The sequence below is a fragment of the Phalacrocorax carbo genome, chromosome 14, assembly GCF_963921805.1.
Source record: "Phalacrocorax carbo chromosome 14, bPhaCar2.1, whole genome shotgun sequence".
Lineage (NCBI taxonomy): Eukaryota > Metazoa > Chordata > Aves > Suliformes > Phalacrocoracidae > Phalacrocorax > Phalacrocorax carbo.
The window spans coordinates 14,620,145-14,639,913 of record NC_087526.1 but is presented as its reverse complement, the minus strand read 5'-3'; the positions used below and the strand labels follow the sequence as shown (position 1 = coordinate 14,639,913).

General features: G+C 54.3%; 2 protein-coding genes across 3 annotated transcripts in view; one reads left to right on the top strand and one right to left on the bottom strand.

The window, feature by feature from the left end:
- The first annotated feature begins 3,418 nt into the window (after positions 1–3,418).
- On the top strand, positions 3,419–14,758 carry GSS (glutathione synthetase). The gene is made up of 12 exons (XM_064465793.1): positions 3,419–3,634; positions 4,833–4,978; positions 6,443–6,518; positions 7,061–7,200; positions 7,355–7,471; positions 7,946–8,026; positions 9,223–9,300; positions 10,643–10,709; positions 11,320–11,514; positions 11,708–11,789; positions 12,096–12,285; positions 13,048–14,758. The coding sequence occupies exons 1-12, from the start codon at positions 3,506–3,508 to the stop codon at positions 13,169–13,171; spliced, it is 1,425 nt and encodes a 474-aa protein (XP_064321863.1). The 5' UTR covers positions 3,419–3,505; the 3' UTR covers positions 13,172–14,758.
- An 888-nt stretch (positions 14,759–15,646) lies between these two features.
- Positions 15,647–19,769, bottom strand: part of ACSS2 (acyl-CoA synthetase short chain family member 2) — a 34,141-nt gene continuing 30,018 nt past the window's right edge. For both annotated transcript variants that reach the window (XM_064465791.1, XM_064465792.1), the window contains 3 exons: positions 19,272–19,448; positions 17,662–17,736; positions 15,647–17,453 (listed from right to left, as the gene is read on the bottom strand). In XM_064465791.1, coding sequence (XP_064321861.1) covers positions 17,326–17,453; positions 17,662–17,736; positions 19,272–19,448 — 380 coding nt within the window. In that variant the 3' untranslated portion in view covers positions 15,647–17,325. The remainder of the gene's footprint in view (positions 17,454–17,661; positions 17,737–19,271; positions 19,449–19,769) is intronic.

Below are 19,769 nucleotides of genomic sequence, written 5' to 3'. Positions count from 1 at the left end.
TGCTGGCTACACACAGGCATCACGCAACCCTCTCTTCACCAGCAGTCGATGATTTCAAACATTCATAACGCAGGTCACAAACCAAGTCCAGCTGCACTGCTTTTGTTGGAGCCTCACAGTTATATCGTAGATGTGCTGTGAAAGTGCGTAAGTAATTACATTGCTCCAGTGGGTACACAAATGATTGCCTTGTGTGGAATTGTTGCATTTTGCAAATCGCAAACGCAACTGCAATCAAAAAAATGATTGCCGAGAGATGAAAATAAATCTCTTTTCTAACTACACTGTTGCGTTGATGGTACCTTACTGGCAAACTTAGGGTTGTTTCATTTCATTACATTTATTTTAAGTGCAGAGCAAGGTAGGACTGACAGTTCATTTGTGTATTTAAACAAAAAAGGAGGAAGGACCTGGTTTGGTTTAGATTTATTTACACATAAACAGACATGTTCCTGCAGAAATATCCCTCCTGATTTGTCACACTGCCATTTTGAGCCCTATTGCTGGGAAATAAAGTATATGAAACTGTTCTGAAATCCGAGATTAACAGATGTACTCAACTGAAGAGGCACAGAACAGCCCCCAGCCTCAGATCTGCCCGAAACGAGAGCAGAGAGCAACCCTATCTCCTGATGAACCGAGACAAAGTGAGTGTAAGTACACATCTAAAGTGGGAGAAAAATATCAGCTTGCATTATGCCCCAGGGTGTCCCAGAGACTGCTGAGGACTTGTGAGTGTCTCCCTACTGCTGCTTGGCACATGGTCGAGGGTGTCCCCCCGGGCACACCCGGGCACGTTCAGCAGCCTCTCTGGGAACAATGGGGGCACACCTGCAACGGGGGCTGCCAACGGGCTGGGCTGCATCGAGGTACTCCCAGCCACCCCCTTTTCCAGGTCCGGTTTGGGCAGTGCAGCAAAGGGATGTGGGCAATGAAGGTGCTGAAGAAATGGAAAAGATGAAGATGTTTTCAATAACAGTTCAGTTGGGCTCTTTAATTTCCAAAGCCAGGCTTGCAGTTCCCCTGTCTTCCCCTGCCTGCAAAGGGTGAATTTCTGCTCCCACGAAGGCAACAGATGATGCAGCATCAGTACAAGAGAAAGTGCCGAAGAGTTAACATGATGATGTTTTCCATTGCTTTTGGCTCACAGGAGCCTCAGAAATGACGCTGGGGGCTTGCAGTAGGTACTCTGGGGGAGGTTCACAGTGTGCAGTAAACCACGGTCCAGGTTACAAGTTCTCCATGGCAAAAACACCAAGACACTCTAGGAAAAGAAAGGCAGAGCAGGGGCGAGCTCACCTGCCCAGCTCCTCAGGACTGCCTTTCAGGCCTGATGGGTCCCTCCAAGCTGGGATAATTTTGAATGAATTGGTTAGCATCAAATGGAGATTGCTTCAGCTCTCTTCCCTCAGAGGAGGCCCCCTCTCCTGTGGGAAAGGCAGAGGTTTGCAAGATCTCCCTTTTGTGCATCTGCAAGGATGCTGGTGGTCACCCCGAGGCTGGGCTCGAGCACCATGGGCTCCCTGGGGGGCCAGAGTCACTGACTGCGGTGGCCCCTCCAGAGGCTGGAGCTCTCCGGGGGACCGTGGTGGCAGCCCCGCATGCCCAGCCACACCCAGGCTCTCGGCATTCAGAGCTACGGAATGATGGAGTCCAAATATTGGTTCAGCAAAAGGCCGATTTCAGCGCTCATGAAGGCGACGGATAACGCAGCGCCAGTGCAAGAGGAAGTGCTAACAAGCTGACGTGCAAACCGCCATGCTCCACTGCCTGCATTCTGCCAGCCCCGCCGCACGCTGCCTCCGAGGGACAACACAGACTCTAATCCACCCGTTTACCGCCTGAGGCCTTGTGACTGAAAATGTCTTCAGTTTTATGAAACACAGCAGCTTTCTTCCAGTTCAGTTTTCTTAGAGTGACTCCACAATGTGAGGCTTGACACGGGTGTTCACAGAGAAGATGCTCACTGGGGTCCCCCCTCAGCACTGAGCAGCAGCAGAAAAATCAGTGAACCACTGATTTTTCCATCTGGGTGGGGTTTGTCCGATGGAGGACACTCCCTCAGATCAGAGAGCTGGGGGCTTTCGCCGTCAGAGGACAAAACCTTTCCTGGGGTAAACACCTTGGCCAAGAAACCCCCCGATGATCGAAAGTCTTCAGATGTTGGCTGAATCCCGGAGACACAACAGCTTTCAGATACATCTCTTTTGGGTGCTGACAGGCATTTGTGATTAATTCACCGGCAGTGGGAGATGGCTGTCACTGCTTGTACCTTTGCCAGGCTGTTCCCCAAGAGCAGCATCACACCAGTCGAGTCACTGGGCCCTGGGCCTTTCTCCCACCACCCTCCTGCTGCCAGGACGCTGAGCCTTGGGCACACACCGCTGGGAGGATCACTGGCACCATGGCAGGCTGGGAGCTCCACAGGGAAACGTGTTCAGCACTGGAGGGTATTTCTATTCAGCACAAGATCTACCCCAATAAATTGGTAACATTTTTGTCCCCCGATGAACAGACAAGACACAATCCTGTCAAGTGTTGGCAATGGATCTGTTCTGGATCAGGCTGTGGGCGTAGGCGCATGGTGCCCACCTCCCCTTTGCAGCTGCAGGGATGGTGTGCAGCCCCAGCTTTCCAGCTGGAGCAACCAAACCCAGCGCTGGTTCCTGAGCTGCGCCACACCGTGCCCGCGCTGGATGTGGCACCTACGACGCCAATGGAGGGGTGGAGAAGCCCTGCTCTGCTCCAGAGGGGTGGGCCCTACCCAGGGGTCTGGCAGCCCACCACTCACGGGACACACCCTGGGCTTCTGCAGCCTGCATGGTGCCATGGGTGTTGCGGCCCTTCTGCAGGGGATGATGCCGTTATGGCCGATAATGACTCGTAGGGGCTCTGAATTCTTCCAGCCGCAGGTTAGCACTGCGCAGCACCGCTCCCAGAGGCAGAGGATGGTTTTCATTAGCATGAGCCAACCCACTGCGGGTGAGGACACCCCCATCGCCCCCCTCCCTGAGTCCCTGCCAGCGCTGCTCCCGCCCTCCTGACATCACGGCATAACGTCACGGCGTGACGTCACGCCTCCCCGTGACGCAGCCCCGCTCGGGGCACCACGCCCCCTTGTTCCGGGCACGCATGCGCGCTCGTACCTCCCCCGCGGCTCCTGCCTCCCGCCCCCAGTCAGCTGCCTCGGCACGCGGCGGTGTAGGCCCCACCCCCGGAGTTGATAGGCCGGCTGCGCCGCCAATCCGCGGCGGAGGCGGGGTGGGGGCGGAGCCCTGTCCAATGGCCTGGCGGTGGGCGGGGCGGAGCGGCGCGGCCGGGAGCAGGTGGGGGCGGCCCCGCGCCTGGGCACGGCGGTCGCCGCGGGGGCCGGAGCTCGGCCGGGGCCGGCGGGAGGGAGGGAGGGAGGGAGGGAGGGTTTGGGGCGCCACGGCTGCCCCCTGGGGAGGGAGGCGAGGCTCCGGCGGCCGGCCCTGACTGCTGCTGCGCCCCTCCAGCGCCGGCCATGGCTGCGCCCTGGGAGGGCCTCCTGCGGGACGCGGCGGCCGTCCGGGCGGCGGCGGCGGTGGCGGTGGACGCGGCGCTCCTGGAAGGCGTCGTGATGCGCACGGAGGGGGAGCCCAACGCCTCGGATGTAAGTGCCAGGGCGCGGTCACGGGGTGCGCTGGGTCCGGCCGGGGGGTGAGTCAGCAAAGCGGGGGGAGCGCGGGGGCAGCGCTGGGCAGCGCGCCTTGCCCTGTGCGCAGCGAGCGCCCGGCCGCGGCCCGCCGAGCTCCCACCCGCCCTGCTGGCCAGTGCATCTCCCCGAGGGACAGCCCTCCCTTTTCCACGGGAAGGCGTAGGTCTGGAACGGCTTGGGAAATTGCCAGGAGCCCTGCGTGTGGCGGCGGTGGGGGCTCGTCCCGCGCCCAGCCTCTCCCCACCCCGTTCCACCTTTTGAACCAGGGGAGCGCCTCTCGGAGGGGCCTCTGGCCTTGGCGTGCTCCCAGCTACAAGCCAGCCTTCGCCCCGTACTTGGGGCAAGGGGGCGGGGGTGGTGGGTGCGTGGGGTTACCTCTGGCTGATGGGCGCCCGGCCCGTTGGAGGGGGTGCTGTGAGGGGTCTCGGAGGAAGAACTGCCCCTGTGCAAGAGGGGTGGGACACCGCCGGGGACAGGTCCCTGAGGAGCCTGGGGACAAGCAGGCAGCTGCGCTGGGAGCTGGCAGAGGTACGAAGGACATCACCACGGGGGCTGCTCCTTGATGTCAAGCCCATGGTCAGGTCAGGGCTGTGAGGGAACCTTGAAGGGTGAGAGGAAGAGAGAGCCTGGGAGGAGAGGCCAAACACGCCGCCAGTGTCCCTTGTCTTGTGTAAAAATCAAGGTGAATTGGGAACTTCTCTCTGGTGCAATGTTTTGGTTTTGAGGGTGGCCCTGTGCCTGAGCCTTGGGGTGAGCCAGTGGTCCAGAGTCACCCCTGGGACTCAGTCAGCAGGGGTCAAAGGAAGCGACTCCGATGGCCAAAACCCAGGACTGGCAAATTCACCTTTTCACTGAAAAGGTGGAGAAGGTGCTCTCCAGTTAAGATGGAAGCAGAGCATCCTTGAGAGGGAAGCACTCAGCCCAGCTTGAGCTCTGGAGCAGCTGCTCCTGCTTCTGCAGTGCCCCACAGATGGCTCACAAAGCAAAGCCCTCAAAAGTCTGGTGTCAGCAGGGTTGAGGCCATATGTCTGTCACGGTGCACTGCGGAGGGCTGGGGGTGGTGTCAGCCTCCAGACAATCAGAGGAAGCACCTCTTTAGACCCGCTTAAACTGTATTGACCTGACCGCTCTGCTGCTGTGCCCTTGTTTACAGGTGGTGAATTACGCTCCCTTCACGCTGCTCCCATCGGCAGTACCAAGTGCCCTGTTTGAACAAGCATATGCTGTTCAGCAAGACTTTAACCTGCTGGTGGATGCTATTAGTCAAAACAAAGAATTCCTGGAGCATACTCTGGCCAGGTAACCCTTCTTGCATGTTGCATTTTGATGAAATATTTTAAATGCAAAGTACCTATCACCTTTCAGGCATTCCTACCTTTTGCCTGTTCATGTCCTTCACTGAAGCTGAGGTGGGCACTCCTGTCCTCTGCAGAATTTGTCTCCTTTGCTGCATTCTTTGTCCTAAGATAAATTTCCATCAAGTTTCTCTGTTCTGAGGTCTCCTTGGGTCTCAGAAGACGGGACATCTGGCCAATAATCTTCAATTTTGCCAGTGTTTCAAGCTTGTGAATTCTTTCTTGTGAGCTTGTTGGCCCCTGGGTTAAATTCAAATTGCTGGAGTCGTCTTTGAGTCCTGGATTTAGTAGCCTCTTTTGGTCTTGTTTTGCATCTGCCTGTGGCTATCTGGTAACCCCCAGCTCTGCTGCCTGCCTGCAGTTATGAAGAGAAGGTGTTTGTTCCTTCCCCCACAGCTACCTCTGATCGTCACCCAGTGTCCCCTGCTTTCCCAGCCATGCTGGGAAGGTGACTGCAAGCTCTGGGTGCTGGACAACTGGTCAGCTCTGGTTTATGAACTCGGCTGGATTTATCTGCGGCTGTTGCCCTGTGCTGGAGCAACCACCCCTGACTGTGGGCCCCATAATCTGTAGGGCAGATTCTTCCACAAAACCCATTTCTTTTCCTGCTGCCCGTTCTGTGCTGCCTGTCTGTGCGGGTGCTGCTGGCTCTCTGGCACCAGGACAGAGCAAAGACGACTGTTTTCTAGTATCCTTCTTGTTTTGCTAAAGCCTGATCCCTTAGAGCTGGTTTAATGCTTGCACCAGTTCCAGAGCTGGCTGCAACCAGAGCTTGTGGGGGCATGTTTACACCTGTGGTTAAGGAACGCAGCGCCTGGGGCTTGCGTGAAATCAGGCGCCTGCCCTGTGCCGCCTCCTGCGTGGTGTCTCCGGGCAGCCCCTTGGAGGTGTTGCTCACAATTAGCTCAGGGATTTGGGACCCTGAAGAAAAGCCAGACCTACTCTAGCAGGGCCACTGAAGCACTTGGCACCACAGTGTGTGGGATTTGGAGGCCAACGGGACAGGGGGAATTTGCTGGAGCTTGTGAAGCTTCTATGAACTGTGTGTGCAGGCACAGAGAGACTTCTGATTTCTTTCCTGTATCTGCAGATTTCTGCTGTGTTTCTTTGCTTTTGCTTGTCCCGTCTCTCTGCCCTGCAGATGAAAATCACTTCCGCACAGCGGTGCTTTTTGTAGAGTGGCTGTGCTGAGCAAACTGGATGTGCGTTATGGTTATGCACTGTGGCCCTTGATGAAGAGTGCATTTGTGGTGAGATGCTTAACAGTGCTGTAGGACTTGGTCTAGCCACAGCCCTGCTGTTTGTGCTGGAGAATGTCCCTGGTAAGGTTTTTTTCTGGAGAGGGATTAATTTTCTTGTTCATCTGTGGGAGTGTGAGGAGGCTGATCCGACCTGTCTTTCTCTCTAGCACCATCAAGGTAGATGACTTCACAGCTCGACTCTTCAGAATCTACACGCAAGTTTTGGACGAAGGCTTGGCTCAGGTACCTTGGTGGGAGACACTGGCGGTCAGCAGCTGTGCCCTGTTGCATTGCGGTGGGATTGCCTGGTCTCTGTCTGCAAGCTTGCTGCTGTGGGCTTTGAACTGTCCCGTAGCCAGGCTGGTGGCTCCCTATGCTACGATGTCTCGGTTACAGCCTGTGAGCTCGGGCCCTTGCCCTATTTGACAGTCATGCCCTTTGGTTTGTGCTGCTGGAAGCAGTCAGGCCTTGACTTGAGAGGATTTAATATGGTTTGTCTTTGTCCCTGGGGAGCCTCGGGAGAGTGCAAGGATGTGTGCCATGTTGGGACCTGTGCCAGACAGGCTGTCCCTGCAGAAGCTCCTTTACTCTCGTGAGTGTTGTTAACTCCTCTGGAATACTGAGGAGGGCTGCGGGCCCAAAGCACCCACAGGCACACCTTGCAGAGGTTTTTATGGAAATGAAGGTGACTGGATCTGCCCCAAGAGGATTTTGAAGCGAGATCATCAAAGAGATTTGCAGTTAATGGCAGCAGGAGAACCCACTTCACCTCCCCTCTGTTTCAGTCTGTGTTTTTAGGCATAAACCGCTCTGATTACATGTTTGACTGTGGGGTGGATGGGACACCAGCTCTGAAGCAGATAGAAATAAACACCATTGCTGCCAGCTTCGGAGGCCTCACCTCCCGCACTGCAGTGGTCCACGGGTAAGGGAGCATCTCTGGCCCGTGCCGCCAGGCGCTGCAGCAGCTGTACTGCATGGCTTGCTGCACTCCGTGTCTTTGCGTGCTCTCCAAAATCCTGTTCCCTAAGTCTGGCTGGAGGCTGTCATGGCATTTATAGCTTCTTTTTGTTCCACAGGCGGGTGTTGAAAGTGCTGGGAAAGTCTAAAGAGGCATCACGTCTGCTGCCCAACAACCCGTCGAAAGGGCTTGCCTTGGGTATTGTGAAAGCCTGGGAGCTCTACGGTTCTCAAAGGTAAAGAGAGAGGAGGTGCTGGAAGCTGGGTTATCTTGTCTCCCCTGGGGATGCACATGTTTGGTTTTGAAATTGAGCTTTCTGAAGGATACCTGTGTGCTAGACAAGCTGCTCTCAGAAAGCCTGTAGCACCCTGGGAAGAGCAGTGCGGTTGTCTTAGTGCGCAAGGCTGCTGTGCCGCAAAGGCGGAGAGGTGCAGGGGGGCCGCGGAGGAGTTGTGTGGTTCAACGCCCTGCACACAGCTTGCTTTTCCTCCTGCCCTTGTGCTTATGCCCTGCACCGGTTTGGTAATTACGCAGGATCAGTACTGCTCTCCGTTTGCATCCCAACCCGTAAAAACACTGGAGAAAAGTAGGAGGAGGAGGAGTGGCAGGAGTAGTGCAGGAAGCCTGAATCACAGAGATCAAAAGTTGGTGATCCATGGTGCCTGTGGAGTGTTTCTGGGTTTAATGATGTCCTTGGTATCTCTTCCAGTGCTGTGGTGATGTTTCTGGTGGAGGAAGTCCAGAGGAACATTTTTGATCAGCGATGTGTAGAAAACGAGCTCTGGGACAGGTAAAGGTTGAATTTTCCTGGGGTGGGAAAGGAAGGAGACGGTACAGTTTTAGAAAAGGGAAGCAGGGTGAACTGCTGCCAGACAATGGTGTTTCCTTCAAGGCAGCTTGTGGGGCATCTCCAGGCTCTCCAGCAGGCATGGCGTGGTGGCAGGAGTGTAGGAGCAGGCCAGGGAAAGATGGAGGTGTGCAGAATCCATTTGCTTTTTACTCTGTCATCTACTCAAGGATAAAGTAAAAAACTTTATAGTTTCTGGGACTGTGAGAGGGCATGTCTTGGTATGTAACAGGGCAGCCTTTATCTTGCACTTCTCTCTGGTGTATATGCAGCTCTCTTCAGCATTCCTTTGGCGGCCTCCTGTCTAGCCTCGGCACCCACCTTCGCCTTCTCACCAGCCTCCCAAAGCCTCTCACCAGCCTCTTCACTGGAAATACCAGCAGCTGCCAAAGCCTCTGGTCTCTAGGGCTGATTTCTCACTGATTTTGTGCCTATGTAGTCCTCAGAGCTGCACCAGTGGTAGCTTTGCTGTGGGCCAAGTTCTTAGACGAGACAATGAGGAGCAGAGCGGTGTTAATGAGGGCCCTGCTTGCTCTCTGCCTTGGGATTGGGCACAGGGTATTTCATAAAAGCTTAATTAACGAAGCTTCAAACCCATTATGAAAGATCCAGGCAAAGTAAGCAAGGCAGCAGTGGAGGACTTGGGAGACAGAGGTGTTTTGATAAGGTCTAGCCCTGAGCCCGTGCTGGAGCCGTGGGCAGCCTGTCGTGCCATGTCTCCAGAGCATCAAGTCCACACTGCCGCTGTGTGGAGGAAAGACTATAATGCAGGAAGTCACTTCTCTGCAGCTCTTGGCTTTGAAGCCAACAGTGAGTGAATCTGTTGTGCAGGGAGAAAAAAAATCCAAAATACTGACTTCTTAGAAACAGTTCTGGAGGTGAAAGGTGAGTATGGAGAAATCCAGTGTGCTTTGGCATGTGTTCTGATTCCTGCAGTATTTGGACTGGAAACATGGGACAGGTGCTAAAAACAGGGACTGCTTTAGCCTGTAGGATTCCTCTGGTTCCATAGTACAAAGCCTGAGGTTATTCATGAAGGAGCCTACAGATCTCCTTGCTGGAGCCACCGGTTCCCCCTGTGATTTCTACCTCAGGTAACTACGCCCAGCCTGGTGACTGTCCCACTCCTCTCTTAACAGGAATATTCGGGTCATCAGGAAACGGTTCAGAGATGTGTTTGAAAAGGGGTCTCTGGATGATGCCAGAAGGCTGTATATGTGAGTATGAGCCAAGGTGCGCGTTCCTGGCTGTGTGTTGGGCACACAGGGCTGTAAAAGGGAATTTTCAACCAAAGCTGGTGGTATGGTTTGAGCGTAAATAGTGACTTTCTGAAAAAGCAGTTCTCTTTTGTGCTCTAGGCTGTTGCTGCTACTTCCCCTTAGAGATGAAATTATTTTGTTTTCACAGTGGTGAGATTTGGCGCACACACATCAGTCCCTTACAGCTGGGAACATAATTTCCCTCCTTCAAGTCACAGCCTTCAGAGCTCTGTGGGATCTTTATTTCCTCTACATACATCTGCTATGAAAAGTCCTGGCTACTTCAGAGGCTTCCACAGAGATTTCCTGTTCACATGATGCTCTGCCACTGGGAGTTGGCCTGGGTTGTTAGTGCCAGAGGAGGAAGATTACATGTCCTTATGGTATCTGTTGGTTTTGAATGCACTCAGCATCTTGGCTGCTCCCTGTGGAGGTCAGGACATGCGGGTCACAGGCTCCAAGTGCTGGCAGTTGGTCCCAACTGTGACGTTTGTCCTACTTCCAGGGTAATGTGCTTGGAGCTGTACAAGCCCAAAGGAAGATATAGTTTCACGCCAATGTTTTTTTTTCTGTAGTTAGGCTAGTTTTTCCATGGTTTGACCTTTGGCGCCTCTGCTGTGTATAATTAATGACTACATTTGTCATCGCCAGACAGTTAAGGCAAAAGTGTATCCACTGTACTTCCTCCAGAGCATCTGCTCCTCTTACTGAAGAATGCCTTTACAATTACACTGCCTGGCTGCCAGCAGTTTCTGTGCTGCTTTCCCTGACCACATGCACGGTTGTGTGGCCAGAGCTTGCGTGTGTGGTGCTACAGGTATGCTGATGGCCCTGCCCCAGCAGGATGTTTTGGTGCCTGAGCAGGTTGTTGAATTGATATCCTGCCTTGAACTGCCACTGGAGAAGGAACTTGTCCCCTCCTAGCATCTAGAATCTCCGAGGCCTGGCTCCTGGTGGCAAAACCTATTAAAAAATTAGTTTCTTACCTCCCTGCTGGGCTGGGTGCCTGAATTATTGAGAGTTTGGTTAGCCAGGGGAGAGGCCAGGTATCAGCTCCCTGTGTCTCAGGACAGGGCAAACCAGCTGGGGCTCAGCGGAGAGGAGCCAGGGCTTGCAGTCCTCTCCTTTCTCTGGCAGTGCCAGCCAGGAGCAGAACAGCCCAGGAGGCCAAGGAGAAGGGGCAAATGCTGTAATGAGTTGCCTGCCTGACCCCATTGCAGCCCCCTTGGTGCTGGGGGATTTGGGCAGAGGTGGGCAGGCCCTGGGCCGGTCCTGTGAATGCTTCTGGTTTCTGTTCCAGGGACGGCCAGGAGGTAGCAGTGGTGTACTACAGAGAGGGCTACATGCCAAAGAACTACGACCAGCAGGTCAGTACATTCTGCTCCAAGAAGCTGCCCACGCTGTGGCCTTGCCCAGCAAGGTGGAAACATCCCATGATCCCTGGGGGCATCTGTCCTGTCTGGGGTGGGGTTAGTCCCGTCCAGTGTGGCTGATGGCATTGGGAAACTGTGACTCCACGGTGCATGTGGGTGTCCCTGGCACTCACACAGTAAGAAAATGTGTGGCTTTCTCCAATAACCACTCATGTGGTGACCTCCTAGTGCAGCACTGAATTGCTTCTGTACAATATGAGTTAACACAGCTATTAGCACCTGCTTAAAGAGTTTAGACTTGATCTGCAGATTGCACTCTGTCCTCTACTAGGAATATTAGGCTGCACGGGGTAATGAAACAGACTGGATCTTGCTGTTGCCTGGAGGTGGCAGCACTGGACAAGCTGGGAAGGGGATGCAGGCAAAGGCAGTGGACTAACCCAGCTGAGCTGTTTCCATGTACACATGTCTGCTTGTATCCAGGGTGCTATTCCCATCCCTGCCAGGCAGGAGGGAGGAGACAAATCATGTCAAATAACAGAAAAGAGTGGAGAAGACCTTTTGGTTTTTTGCTGATGGGATGGATTTTCTCTTTCTGTCTCAGAACTGGGAGGCACGGTTGTTACTGGAGAGATCGAGGGCAGTGAAGTGCCCTGACATTGCTACCCAACTTGCGGGCACCAAGAAGGTCCAGCAGGAGCTGAGCCGGCCAGGGACGCTGGAGAGATTACTGTCTGGCCACACCGACGCTGTCGCTCGAATAAGAGCGACATTTGCTGGACTTTATTCCCTGGACATGGTGAGTGAGCGGGGCTGGAGCAGGCATGAACATGCAAACGTGTGTTTGGCCTGCATGATGTTTTGCTTTGGTTAAGAAGATGAGAGGGCTTTGTTGTGCTCCCTGGGGGATCCTGTTGATCCTGCCCAGAGGGGTCTGTCGAGGCATCCCTGCTCCTCCCTGATGCTTTGCTGTTGCCATCCTTTCCTGCCAGGGCAAAGAGGGTGACAAGATAGTGGCTATGGCCATTGCTGACCCTGACCGGTTTGTGCTGAAGCCGCAGCGAGAAGGGGGAGGTAAGAGCTGGAGTGGGTCGTTGTGGGTTTTCATTGCAGTTCATGCTGTAGCCAGGAGAGGCGGTGGCTCTGTGATGTTTCTTGGTCCTCTGCTGAGGGATAGAAGGGGGCGTGGGTTGGCTTGTAGCTACTTGTAGCCATGGGGACTAGTCATGGCAGTAAGGTTGTGCTGCTCCTGGGGGAGCCCCAGAGCTGGGGTGTGGGGAGCTGAGGCAGCACGTGGGGAGGCAAAGGCTGGGTTTGTTTGGGCTGCTGGGGCCAGCAGCTTCTGCTGTGCTGTGCTTGACTTGCTGGTTTTATTGTCAGGGAACAACCTCTATGGTGAAGAGCTCAGGCAGGTTCTGGAGAAGATCAAAGACAGCCCTGAGAGAACCTCCTACATCTTGATGGATAAAATCAAACCACAGCCAGCAATGAATTATTTGCTGAGGTCTCACAGTCCCTTGCACGTGTCCCAGTGCATCTCAGAGCTTGGTATTTTTGGTGTCTATGTCAGGTGAGAAACGTGCTTGTGTTACAAGGTGGTTACCCGCTCCAGCTGGCACTTGGGTTGGGAGCGTCTCCCCTCTGTGCTGTCTGAGCACAGCAGCAGGGCAGATGTCTCTGGGGAGGTGGAGGTACAGGGGACAGATGTGACTGGTCTCTGCCCGTCAGCAGTTCTCTGAGCACTGTGTTAGGACGCTGAACTGCTGCCCTGTACCTGCTGCCAAATGAGCTGTTGAAAAACTGCAGAGCTGGTGCTGGTGGTTGCTGGTGTAATGGCCACTTGGAACTGGTGCGTCTCATCCCTGATTTCTGGGAGCACTTCTCGGGTTCTGGATGCAGCCACATGCTTTTCTGTAGCCCTAGTGATCTCAGAAACATCTGAAGGCTTAACGCGGTCGTGTTCAACCCTAAATAGCTGCTGCTTTTGTTTAAAACCCTCATAGGCCTGTAGAAATGTTTCCATAGCTTATAAATTAAAAGTCCTTCTTGTATAATTTTAGAAACAAATGTACTCTGGCAGCATTCAGAACCTGACACTGCCTGTGTGCAGAGCAATCAGACCAAAACAGCCCAGCTGAGAAAGGACACTGTTGCTGGCAGGCACAACACAGGCGCAGCTCTGTTGTCTGCAGAGACCTCTGCGGTAGCCCTGGGGCTTTTACGTGACTGTTACCTGCCCTGCGCTGTGCCAGAGAATATGAATCAAGTTGCCCAAGGTGAAATGCCGTAAGCTTTCTGCTCTGCAGGTGCTCAGTTGACCTTTTCTTTGCAGACAGGGCAAGGAGATGGTGATGAACACAGCTGCTGGCCACCTCCTGCGGACGAAGGCCATCGAGCACGCGGATGGTGGGGTAGCGGCTGGGGTGGCTGTGCTGGACACACCGTACTTGGTGTGATGCCCTGTCCCACCCACCTCGCTCTGCTGCCTGAAGAGCTGATCTGCCACAGCGATTTTCTCCTTAGGGTGCGCTTACCAAGGTCTGATGTATTGGGGGAGGGGAGATGGGGCTGTGCGGACACAACTGCTCAAACGTCCTGCTTGCCAGCCCCAGCTTCTCCTCTGCAATTCCTCCTGCAGGACGAAGGGCCTCCCTTGCTCTGCGTGCCTGGGGGGCCCTGCCCTGTGCGTGTCCCAGCTGTGACCTCCCAGGACTGCATTGCTCTGGCTGTTCCCTTGGGGTCTAGCCTGCGGGCAGGGGTACGTGCGGCAGAGCTGAAGGGTAAATGTGCCACAACAAGCACTCACGCTGTTCCCAGTCTCCTGCTCCTTGATGCTGCATTATTTCTGGTGCCATGCAAACCCAAAGCCTAGAGAATGGGAGGAGAAAGATGGATATGCAAGTAACAGCCTTCAGCTGTGGGATTTGTGGCCCTCAGTGCTTTCCAGGTTAAAGGGGGAGCCCAGCTCCACATGCCCATGGCCCCTCCAGCTCTCCTTCAGGTGCTGCTGCTTTCCTGATTGCTACTTCTCCCTGTGCCTCCCACTGAGGATCCTCAGTGTCCCTGCACAAGGGACAGCTGCCCCGGTGTAATTATTTGCCCAGCTCCCACTTTGCTGGACCAGGTGCTTATCCCAGATAGTGCCTCTGTGCTACACCAAGCTGGCAGCAGCGCAGAATCCACGTGGCAGGCTGTGATGCTCCTGTCCTGTGGGGTGTGGTCCCATGAGCCCCCATGGGAAGGTTGCATCCGTTCCAGTTGCCTCCTGTAGCCTTGTCCAACAGCTCCCCATGGAGCACAAGAATCCCTCAATGATGGTGGCACATCCCAGCACAGCACTGAATTGGAGCCTTGTGTCACAGTCACTGTGCTGATAAACCTGAATCCCCAAGGGCGTGTGCTAGTGCATCCCACTGCAAGCCACGCGCCGAGCCTCTCCGCCCTGCTCTGCCGCAGCGCGTACAGCTGAAGAGCCGTGTCAGGGAGCCCCAGGCTTTACACTGGTCTGGCTGGGATGTGGGGGGTGGGCTGAACCTGGGAGCTTTGTGGCAGGGAAGTGATGGAGTTGCAGGAGAGGCTGAGCAAGTGCAGCCCCTGCTTCCAAGCGCCTTACTTTGGGACCAGCAGCAGTGGATGATGAGACACGTCTCCCTCCACATTCCATGAATCAGTGGGAACAGAGCAGCGGGGGGGGACAGAAGCACTCGGGCTCTCCATCCCATGGGCTTTTGCCTCTTCTCCAGCCCCTTTTCCACTGAACAGTTCAAATATAGAAGATGGACCTTTGTGGCACCCAGGCAGCCTCAGCTCTAGCCTTTTACTGACACCAGAGCAAGGCAGTGTAAAGCCACTGTTTCTGAAGAATGAATGTGCTGATTGACAGACTTGCACCCTGCTGTGTGCATTGCTGCTGTGTGCTTCGATCATCAGTCTTTCACCCTGGAAGGAGTCCAGTTCTGCAAGTGTGACTGATCCTGGGTGGTTGTTCTGTTGGGGGTGTCGATTACCCTCAGCCAGAGATTAAAAAGCACGTGCAATCTGAATGCCGTTCTTGCATCAATTTTGTCTGACATTAGATGCAAAGGGGCAGCATTTGCCTCCTCCCTGGCCAGGCACAGCTTCTAGGCAGCTGCACACCTCTGTGTACCTTCAGACCAGAGCCAGCTAAAGCCAGCCCACTGTTTTCTGCCCTGGTCGCTGTAAGGCTGCACAGCACCACCTGGGAGATGGGTCCTCACTTGGCTCTGCAGCGCTGGCCCAGCACAACCAGTGAATGGAGAGCTGCTGGTGTGAGGGAGGCCCGGTGAGACAGGCTCCAGGAGGAAGCACTCAGCCTGGAAAGGGCCCAGGGTCCGATGCAGGTGTGAGGAGGAGAGCGCTGTGGCAGGGCTCCTGAGATGGTGAAGCCTCAGCCAAAGGTGGCACTGGGGACCACAGTGTGGAGGCAGAGGCTGGTCTCCATCGCTGTCCCTGGGTGAGGACCCAGCCTGGTGTGGCAGCGAGGCAGTGATCAACATCTGCACGATTCCTTGGCTGCTCGCAGCGGGGGCTTGTCTGTCTCCCTGGCATGGGTCCGCATCAGATGGCTGTTGACAGACATATGTCTTGCCATCTTGTGCTTTCTGTGAGCCTTAGTGGAACAACATTGGCTGGAGACCAGGGGAAACAGGCACAAGCTCTGACCATGGAGCCAGTGCTTCTGCCCTTGCCCCAGTGTAGAGCAGCAGCACAGACTGAGAAATCACAGCCTGAAAATCCCAGTCCACGAAATAAATCATCACACTGGCAGTAACCTTCCCCTTGCCATCCCCAAAAGCCTACCCCGCTTATGGCACGACCCATCCAGCAGCAGTATCTGAGTACCCCCACCTACCCCAGGCTCAGCAGCAGACAAGCACCTACAGCCCCTGCACACACTAAGCCTGTTTCCATTTTATTTCCTTGAACTTTATTCCATTTTGCATAACATTCTGGCTGTTTCCAGCCAAAACTACATAGCAGATGAAGTAACAGAGGCGGAGGGATGACGTAGGAATCCTTGTCAACGAGGTGGCACAATCCAGTGGTACGGAGCCACGGGGGCACATGGGACAGTGGCACACAGTGGGGTTACAGGTGACAGACAAGTGCTGTGCCAGTGAGAGCAGCGGGTAAGAAGTGAGACATGGGTCTTGGCCAACAGCCCACCAGAGTATCCGCAACCCCTCCCCACAGCAACCAGCCCCAGAAGCAGTTGCCTCGTCCTTTCCAGCCCAGCTCACAGGTAAAGCCTGCACATTGGCACTCACCAAAACAGCTGTTGCAGCAACTTTTAAAGCCCATTTCTCCTTTGGTTTAAATACAAAATTAAACAGTTCACATGCAATTTTCATACAGACATTACAAAGAAGGTATGTCTCCCAGCTCAACCCAGGGCTGGAGGTTAAATGTAATTCATGTGAAGAATGGCTTTGGCAGTACCTTGTGATGTTCAGGCTCTTGGGCTAGAGGTTTTGGGTTTTTTCCCCTCTTATCATCATAAAGCCGTGTCAGATGCAAGCAAAAGCTAACTTCAGACATCTTCCACCATTTTTTTTCCTGATGAGAAAACATCTAGGACTAACACAGCCCAGCCTGCATTGCTTTCTTCACTGTAGCAATGGTTGTGGTGCACTATAATCCAGCACCTGGTTTGCCCGCAATGAGAAAAGTGCCTCTGCATGCCTCTGTTCCCCCTCCATCCTTTGGTATCAACAGCACCTGCTCCGACCCCAGGATGCAAAAAGAGCATCCAGCTGCACAGCCTCCGAGTTCAGTGAGACCTGGTGGCAGCAGAGCAGGAGGAAGTGGTGCTCTGTGGAGCACGTCAGACCAGCACTTTTCCTTCTAGATCATATGTGCTCCCTATCGTGTCCGCAGCCAGTGAAGAATCCCAGATTGGGAAAGCAGACCAGCTGATGCCACGCAGTTTGGAAGCAGCAGATCTTGGTACTAAACTGCTCTAAAAAACCTGTTTAGAGCACAGAGCTCCCTTGAGCCTGGCCCCACTCCCTTTCAGGCTGGGGGACCTCTGCTAGAAACAGGCTTGGATGGTGCATGCAAGACTCAGCTATACAGTTATGACATGAAAGCATTTTTATGTTCCGTAGCTGTGGCATTCCGAGTAGAAAAGGAAGCTTAGCTGGCATGTGGGCAGTGGCAGATGCACCTCCCTTGCCTGCCTGCCTTGAGTAACTCCAGCACCACTTCCCTTCCAACCCCCAAAGTTCCTTCCCACCATGCGCAAGGTGCCAGAGCTCCTCAATTACATCCCCCCCCCCAATAAAATTAAAAATTAAAAATCAAGAACGAGGTGCTGAAAAGTGAGGAGGGCGAGTCCCTCTGTGCACGAGGCTGAACCTCAGATGTACGATACCCATCTGGAACACGATGCACGCGCTCCTCCAAGGCATGGCCACGCTAGTGAGACACAGCCTCTCCAGAGCCAGCCTTTCCCTCATTCATAACGTTAGTACATTCAATTCAACAGGTGAAGGTTTCCTTCCCTGGGCAGACAGTGGTTATTCAAGGGACCTGCTCATGAGGACACTGCTGCTGCTACAGTTCTGCTCAGCAGGGACAGGTCATGCTGCTACTCTTTTGTGTCACATCTGCTGTTGAAAAGATGTTTTATGATGCCTGGGTTTGCCAAAGTAGAGATGTCCCCCAGATCTTGCTCATTTTTGGCAATCTTCCTTAATATTCGTCTGGTAATCTTTCCTGTAATGACAGCCAAAGAAAAGCAGGAGTCAGGATCTCTTCGGCATCCTTAACAGGAGCGGGGACTGCCCAGACCTGCAGCATCCTGCTTGCCCTGAGGTTTCTCCCCCCTGAATTTGAGTGGCCCTGGACAAGCAGTTTAGGGCCTATTTCCTTCCAGTGGCAGGAACTACTCCGTCCTCCCCAGCACTGCCACTGTGCCCCTTACCTGAGCGGGTTTTGGGCAGGCTTGGGGCATTCTGGATGTAATCGGGTGTTGCTATCGGTCCGATTTTTTCTCTGACTGGAAAGGAAAAAAAAAAAAGCCCAGAGAGATTTTCATTGTAGGTACTGTAGGGCAGCACTAGGGCTGCTGCACCCGAGCCTCTGGGCTGTGGGAGGGGGCAGCAAGACCTGCAATGCCAACAGGGCTATAAGCACATCTTCCCAGAGGCAAGAGCACTCATCTTTTCATAGAATCATACATAGAATTAAGGTTGAAAAGACATCTAAGATCATCAAGTCCCATCGCCAACACACCACCATGCTTCCTAAACCATGCTCTGAAGTGCCATGTCTATACGTTTTTTAAACGCCTCCAGGGATGGTGACCCCACCACTTCTCTAAGCAGCCTATTCCAATGCCTGACCACTCTTTCAGTAAAGAATTTTTTCCTAATATCCGATCTAAACCTCCCCTGATGCAGCTTGAGGCCTTTCCTCTTGTTCTGTTGCTAGTGACCTGGGAGGAGAGACCAACCCCCACCTCACTACAACCTCCTTTGAAGTAGTTGCAGAGGGTGAGAAGGGCTCCCCTCAGCCCTCTCTTCTCCAGGCTAAACCCCCCCAGCTCCCTCAGCCGCCCCCCAGCACACTTGTGCTCCAGACCCTGCCCCAGCTCCGCTGCCCTTCTCTGGACACGCTCCAGCCCCTCAAGGCCCTTCTTGTCCCGAGGGGCCCAAACCTGAGCCCAGCATTCGAGGTGGGGCCTCCCCAGTGCCGAGCACAGGGGCCCCATCCCTGCCCAGCCCCTGCTGGCCACACCAGTGCTGACACAAGCCCAGGGGCTGGTGGCCTCCTTGGCCACCTGGGCACTGCTGGCTCATGCCCAGCCGGCTGTCAGCCAGCACCCCCAGGGCCTTCTCCGCCGGGCACTTCCCAGCCCCTCTGCCCCACGCCTGGGGCGTTGCCTGGGGTTGGTGTGACCTAAGTGCAGGACCCGGCACTTGGCCCTGTTGAACCTTATACAATTGATCTCGGCATCATTTTCATTCTCTCCAACTTCAAGAGACCTCTCTAATGGCTATGCCAATCCCTATCACTATTTTGATAGAGCAAGGACTGATTCACTGTTGGGTTGCTACAGAGAAGAAACTGCCAAGGGTCCATTTCATGTATTAAATGCTTCAGTCTGTTGTGGCAATGGGAGACCTCTCTTGAGACCAGTGCAAAACCACCCAGAGCACTACCCCAAAGCAACTGAACAATCCTCACAGCAAGTCAAAATCTGCCAGGGAGCACCATGGGAGCTGTGCCCACACAGGAGAGCCCTGCTGCAAGAGAAAGCCTGCCGGGTACCCAGTCCTTCATGTGGCTGCCAACTCCCAAGAGGCAGAGACAGCATCACATGAACAGTCAAAGGCCAGGAGAACTAATTTTAGTCTTCGCCAGCATGCTCTCTAATCAAAGGGGGCACCTTGTCGCAGTTGTCCGTGCTGCATTCCCCAGATTACCCACACCCTTGTTCAAGCACCCAAACCCTTAACCCCTCCATCACCTGCCCAGCGCTGTCCTCCTTCTCCCTGCCATGTAACCTCCCAAATACATGGCCGTTCCTACCTTGTTTTTTCAGCTCATCCATCAGGTTCTTGGTGAACTCGTGGCCTTCTCTCAGGGTCACAAAGCAGTAGAGGCACTCGCCTTTCAGGGGGTGTGGGTGACCAACCACTGCAGCCTCCGAGATGGCAGTGTGCTCAAGCAAGGCTGACTCCACCTCTGCGGTGCTCAGCAAGTGGCCTGGAAGCAAGGAGAGGCAGTGCTTTACCGACCTGCACAGGGCTGTGGTCCCGCAGCCTCCCAGCAGCTGGGAGAAAGAAGTCTGCAGGTGTAGAAGGCCCTAAACTATAGGTTTGAGAACATCAATTTCATTTGCTTGAGAAAAGACAACGGTTGGAGAGAGAAACTTGTTTCAGCAGTGCAGGGGCTGGGCTGCCCCAAGGCTGCCAGGCATCACTCCCCTGCAGATCGAGGCCACCTACCCTGGCTGTTCTCCCTCCTACTTTTAGGCTTCTGTCTTCAGCAGATCATGAACTGTTCGCAGCCATGGGATTAAACAGA